Raw genomic sequence first — 7,015 nt, 5'->3', positions numbered from 1 at the left:
CAAGGTGGCTGAAAAGTCCTCCACTTGGGCAAGGTTAGCCTTTCCTCACCTCATATGCCACCTCTGCAATTCGGTTGGAATTGACATAGAGGGAGACATCCTCATTGAAGAGGACAAGCCCATCACTAAGAAAAGGATGGAACAAATAAGAGATCATGGACCTCAACAAGAGCATAAGGAAATTCCTCACCATGAAATCCCTGAGATGCCTCAAGGGATGCACTTTCCTCCACAAAACTATTGGGAGCAAATCAACACTTCCCTAGGAGAATTAAGTTCCAACATGGGACAACTAAGGGTGGAGCACCAAGAGCACTCCATCATCCTCCATGAAATTAGAGAAGATCAAAGAGCTATGAGGGAGGAGCAAGAAAGACAAGGAAGAGACATAGAAGAGCTCAAGAGCACCATTGGTTCTTCAAGAAGAGGAAGACGCCACCCTCACTAAGGTGGACTCATTCCTTAATCTCTTTGTCTATTTATTTTCTGTTTTTTGGTTTTTGAGCCTTATATGTTATTTATGTTTGTGCCTTTACTATATGATCATTAGTGTCTAAGTGTCTATGCCTTAAAGTTATGAATATGAATCCATTACCTCTCTTGAATGAAAAATGTTCTAAAAACAAAAGAACAAGAAGTACATGGTTTCGAATTCATCCTTGAAACTAGTTTAATTATTTTGATGTGGTGACAATACTTTTTGTTTTCTGAATGAATGCTTGAACAGTGCATATGTCTTTTGATATTGTGGTTTATGAATGTTAAATATGTTGGCTCTTGAAAGAATGATGAAAAGGAGAAATGTTATCTGATAATCTGAAAAATCATAAAAATGATTCTTGAAGCAAGAAAAAGCAGTGAATACAAAAGCTTGCAGAAAAAAATGCAAAAAAAAAGAGAAAAAGAAAAAAAAAAAGCAAGCAGAAAAAGCCAAAAGCTCTTTAAACTAAAAGGCAAGGGCAAAAAGCCAATAGCCCTTAAAACCAAAAGGCAAGGGTAAATAAAAAGGATCCAAGGCTTTGAGCATCGGTGGATAGGAGGGCCTAAAGGAATAAAATCCTGGCCTAAGCGGCTAAACCAAGCTGTCCCTAACCATGTGCTTGTGGCGTGAAGGTGTCAAGTGAAAACTTGAGACTGAGCGGTTAAAGTCATGGTCCAAAGCAAAAAAAAAAAAAGAGTGTGCTTAAGAACTCTGGATACCTCTAATTGGGGACTTTAGCAAAGCTGAGTCACAATCTAAAAAGGTTCACCTAGTTATGTGTCTGTGGCATTCATGTATCCGGTGGTAATACTGGAAAACAAAGTGCTTAGGGCCACGGCCAAGATTCATAAAGTAGCTGTGTTTAAGAATCAACATACTGAACTAGGAGAATCAATAACACTATCTGAACTCTGAGTTCCTATATATGCCAATCATTCTGAACTTCAATGGATAAAGTCAGATGCCAAAACTATTCAAGAGGCAAAAAGCTACAAGTCCTGCTGATCTGATTGGAGCTAAGTTTCATTGATATTTTGGAATTTATAGTATATTCTCTTCTTTTTATCCTATTTGATTTTCAGTTGCTTGGGGACAAGCAACAATTTAAGTTTGGTGTTGTGATGACCGGATAATTTATACGCTTTTTGGCATTATTTTTACATAGTTTTCAGTATAATTTAGCTAGTTTTTAGTATATTTTTATTAGTTTTTAATTAAAATTCACATTTCTAGACTTTACTATGAGTTTGTGTGTTTTTCTATGATTTCAGGTATTTTCTGGCTGAAATTGAGGGACTTGAGCAAAAATCAGATTCAGAGGTTGAAGAAGGACTGCATTTGCTGTTGGATTCTGACCTCCCTGCACTCAAAGTAGATTTTCTGGAGCTACAGAACTTCAAATGGTGCGCTCTCAATTGCGTTGGAAATTAGACATCTAGGGCTTTCCATCAATATATAATAGTCTATATTTTGTCCGAGTTTAAATGATGCAAACTGGCGTTCAATGCCAGTTCCATGCTGCATTCTGGAGTTAAACGCCAGAAACAGGTTGCAAAGTGGAGTTAAACGCCAGAAATAGGTTACAAACTGGCGTTCAACTCCAAGAGAAGTCTCTACACGTGTAAAGCTCAATGCTCAGCCCAAGCACACACCAAGTGGGCCCCGAAAGTGGATTTCTGGATCATTTACTCATCTCTGTAAACCCTAGTAACTAGTTTAGCATAAATAGGACTTTTTTACTATTGTATTGGACATCTTTGGAATTATCTTTGGATTATCTTTTGATCCTTTGATCACGTTTAGGGGGCTGGCCATTCGGCCATGCCTGGACCTTATCACTTATGTATTTTCAACGGTAGAGTTTCTACACTCCATAGATTAAGGTGTGGAGCTCTGCTGTTCCTCATGAATTAATACAAAGTACTACTATTTTTCTATTCAATTCAAGCTTACTCCTTCTCAAAGATGTCCGTTCGCACCCAAGAACATGATGAATGTGATGATTATGTAACGCTCATCATCATTCTTACCTATGAACGCGTGCCTGACAAACACTTCCGTTCTACATGCAAGCAAGCTAGAATGAGTATCTCTTAGATATCTAATACAGAGGACCAAGTCCGAGATATTAGAATCTTCGTGGTATAAGTTAGAACCCATGGACGGCCATTCTTGAGATCTGAAAAGTCTAAACCTTGTCTGTGGTATTCCGAGTAGGATCTGGGAAGGGATGGTTGTGACGAGCTTCAAACTCGCGAGTGCTGGGCGTAGTGACAGACGCAAAAGGATAGTAAATCCTATTCCAGTATGATCGAGAATCGACAAATGATTAGCCATGCAGTGACAGCGCATTGGACCATTTTCACAGAGAGGATGGGATGTAGCCATTGACAATGGTGATGCCCTACATAAAGCTTGCCATGGAAAGGAGTAGGAATGATTGGATGAAGACAGCGGGAAAGCAGAGGTTCAGAGGAACGAAAGGCATCTCTATACGCTTATCTGAAATTCTTACCAATGAATTACATAAGTATCTCTATCCTAGTTTATGTTTCAATTATGTTTTAATTATCAAATCTCCATAACTATCTGAATCCGCCTGACTGAGATTTACAAGGTGACCATAGCTTGCTTCAAGCTGACAATCTCCGTGGGATCGACCCTTACTCACGTAAGGTTTATTACTTGGACGACCTAGCGCACTTGCTGGTTAGTTGTGCGGAATTGTGACAAAGTGTGATTCACGTTTGAGAGCCCCAAGCCATTGGCGCCATTGTTGAAGATCACGATTTTGCATACCATTCATGCTTAGAGAGATTTGATTGCCAAGGAATTAGGACCTAATCACCTAAGATTGCCAAGGAGATCAATGAATGCATTGATTGAGGAAGAGATGAATATGAACTTGATCCAGAGAATTATCACATCTCCTGACCCCAATGAATCCCTTACTCTGGTCTTACCCATTCTTATTACTTTCTGCTCTTTAATTTCATGCTTAACCCCCATTCCCATCTAATTTCATGCAATTTAAGCTTCTATCATTTAATTTCTCGCACTTTAATTTTTGTCATTTAATTTCTTGCAATTTAAGTTTTCTACCAAATTTACATTCTGCAATCTCAACCCAATTTTGATTTCGCTCAACTAGCACAATTCTCCAATTAACATTGATCAACCAACCAATCCCTGTGGGATTCGACCTCACTCTACAGTGAGTTTTTACTTGACGACAATCCGGTGCACTTGCCGGTAGGAAATTGTTGAGAGACAGTTTTCGAGTGAATCAGAAGACCATTGAAGAAGCCATTGATGTCATAGAGACAGTGGCTGACAATGAGTATTTTTATGCCTCAGATAGAAGTAACAACAGGGGAGTCATGGAATTAAACCATATGGATGTAATCTTGGTCCAAAATAAGATGATTACCAAGCAACTAGCTGATTTGACCAAGCAAATAGAAAAGAATCAGGCCGCAGCCATCCACACTCAACCATCACCTCAAGGAGAGTTGGACACAGAGGAAGGAGTTAAGGAAGCTAATTACCTTGGAAATTTATCTAGGCAAGCTCATGATCCATATTCTAAAACCTATAACTCTGGTTGGAGGAACCACCCAAACTTTGGGTAGGGAAACCAACAAAACCAAGGCCAAGACCACAAACCTCATAATCCCAACCAGTACACCTACCAACAATCTAATCCAAGATCATATCAATACCCATACAACAATTCTTCTCAGCCACCATATCAAGCCCAATCCAGTCAGCCTCAACATCCAAATCCCAATCCACCATCAGAGGATAAACTATCCAGGATTGAAGCTATGCTCACCAATCTTTGCAAGGAAATCTAGGACAATAGGAATTTCAAGGAAGACGTGAGAGATAGTATGAAAAGCCGAGGAGAGATCATTAAAAAGCTCAAATCTCAAGTAGGACACCTCTCACAGCAGATTCCTAAGTCCACTGATAGTTTCCCTAGTGACATTGAGAAAAATCCAAGAGGGGAAATGAAGAAGGTGAGATGGGAAGAATGTAAGGCAATCACTCTTAAAATTGAAGAAATTCTTAAAGAACATACCAGCAAGCCAACAGAGCACAGCCAAGGAAGTTCCCAGGGAAACTTGGAGGAACAAGAACAAGGAAATGGACCTGTACAAGAGAAAGAACCAAAAAGGAAGGAAATTCTGAAGCCTTATGTGCCAAAGGCACTATTTCCCCAGAGACTCAAGGGAGGTGAGAAAGAGAAGTCATACTCAAGATTTCTAGACATGTTTGCATCCCTCAGTGTCAACATACCCTTCATCAAAACTCTCCAACAGATGCCTACCTACATCAAGTGCATGAAAGAGTCGCTGACCAAGAAAGGAACCTTGAAAGGGGGACAAACAGTGATAATGAACAAGGAATGTAGTGCCCTCATCAAGAAGGACTTACCTCTGAAAAAAAAGATCTAGGGAGCTTTCATATCCCATGTGCCATAGGAGATACAAGGATTGATAGAGGATTCTGTGATCTAGGAGTTAGCATAAATGTGATGCCTCTGTCTCTCATGAAGAGCTTGCAAATCAATGAGCTGAAATCCACGGATGTAATCATCCAATTGGCTGATAAAAATCAGAAGCAATCTGAAGGAGTAGTCGAGAATGTATTGGTCAAAGTGGGAAAGTACTTTCTCTCCACTGACTTTGTTGTTCTGGACATGGAAGAAAGTTACCTCCATCCAATCATCATGGGAAGACCATTTTTAGCCACTGCTAGAGCGCTCATCGATGTGGAACAAGGAGAGTTAATACTGAGAATACACAACGAACATCTCACCTTCCATGTTTTCAAACCCACACTTGAATCTGAGCTAGAACCTAAAGAGCCGAAGTATGATTGATAAACTACTATTTTATGGTTTACCTTGTGCTTATTTGAGTGGTTTTTATCAAGTCTTTGCACACTTATTCATACAATTTGCATGATTTTACAATTCCTTCTGATGACATGTCATCATGTCATGTTTTTCTATGCTTTTTCATACAAGAAATTGATGATTAGTGCTTAAATATTGCATGCTTTTGTGCCCAAATGGTATATTCCTTTGATCTTTTGAGTTTATAAACTTTGTAGGAAATAAGAAGAAAAAGAAGCAAAAAAGCACAAAATAAGCTAAAAAGGAGAAAAGAGGAATTTTGGGGCACACTTTGAAGCTTTAGGGCACACTTTTAAAAGCGTGGCCCATGACTAAAATCAAGGAAGCGTGCTCTATTTCACCATCAACGTTCAATTGCAAAGAGAACGCTACGTTGCATAAGTGAACGTTTTCGTGCAATTTCAAAATTGGAATTGGAATTTTGCAACCGACGCGCACGCGCACCTGCCGTGCCCTTGCCCATAGAATAAAAGTGGTGATGGACGCAGACGCGTACAAGACGATGGAACGCAAAACTAATATGTTGCTATACACGTGCAAGCGCACAAGGCGCGCACGCGTACATAGCGTTCATAGCTCTAACGGAGCGTTCAGTTAATGAACGCTGCTCAAGGACACGCTCGCGCATAGTACGCGCTCGCGCCAATAATGAGGAATGCTAGGGACACGTAAGCGCACAAGGCGCGCACACGTACATAGCGCGAACGGAGCGTTCAGTCAATAAACGTTGCTCAAGGACGCGCTCACGCACAGTACGCGCTCGCGCCGATGATGAGGAATGCCAGGGACGCACACGCACCAAGGACGCGTCCGCGTGGGTGCCCGAACGCTCCATTCTCTAAATGAACGCTATGCTCTGCTGGAAGCTGTAACTCTACTCAATTTAGCTGATTCCAAGCCCATCAACACACAAAAGTAAGCAGAGCCCAAATTGACATCACTCAAAGGCACAAGGATCATCTAGAATAGGAATTTTGCATTTAATTGTAATTTATTTTCAATTTGAATTTCATTTTTTAATTTAGGAATTCCTATAAAAAGGCTTTAGATCTGTTAGAAAAAGAGAGCTCGGTTAGGCTGCAATAGTAGTAGGCAGCAGTAGGAGTAGGAGTAGGATAGAATAGAAAGCTCTCTTTGATACACTTTTATTGTTCTGCACTTTTACATTTCAAGTATTGAATTCAATTTGACTTATGCAATTTCAGTTTCTAATAATCCTCTGCTACAATTTTCTTTTCTGGAACTTTAAAATTCTGTTCATGATTCTACCTGATTTAATTTTCTTGCAATTTAAATTTCCTGTTACTTGTTCTCAAGATCTCTTCGATTGTTTGATTTACTATTTTCTTTAAATTCCCTTTAAATTTACTGCACTTTACCTTTCTTGTTATTTAAGCTTCTGCAGTTTACATTCCTTGCTCTTTAAGATTCTGTCAAAATTACTTTCTGCAATTTATAATTCCTACAATTTACTTTCTGCTATATCAATTATCATTCAATACTGTTAGCTTGACTAAACTAATCACTCACTAAAGTTGCTTGATCCATTAATCCCTGTGGGATCGACCTCACTCTTGTTAGTTATTACTACTTGATGCGACCCGGTACAC

General features: G+C 39.6%; 1 protein-coding gene across 1 annotated transcript; it reads left to right on the top strand.

The window, feature by feature from the left end:
• On the top strand, nucleotides 4,375–4,941 carry LOC107646771. The gene has a single exon (XM_016350929.1). It carries the CDS (start codon nucleotides 4,375–4,377, stop codon nucleotides 4,939–4,941), a length of 567 nt encoding a protein of 188 aa, XP_016206415.1.

This window comes from Arachis ipaensis, chromosome B06, assembly GCF_000816755.2.
Source record: "Arachis ipaensis cultivar K30076 chromosome B06, Araip1.1, whole genome shotgun sequence".
NCBI lineage: Eukaryota > Viridiplantae > Streptophyta > Magnoliopsida > Fabales > Fabaceae > Arachis > Arachis ipaensis.
This window is presented reverse-complemented; position numbering and strand designations above follow the sequence as displayed.

Excerpts from the sequence above, each read along its gene's own strand:
- LOC107646771 (XM_016350929.1), top strand. The coding sequence starts at position 4,375 with ATGAAAAGCCGAGGAGAGATCATTAAAAAGCTCAAATCTCAAGTAGGA.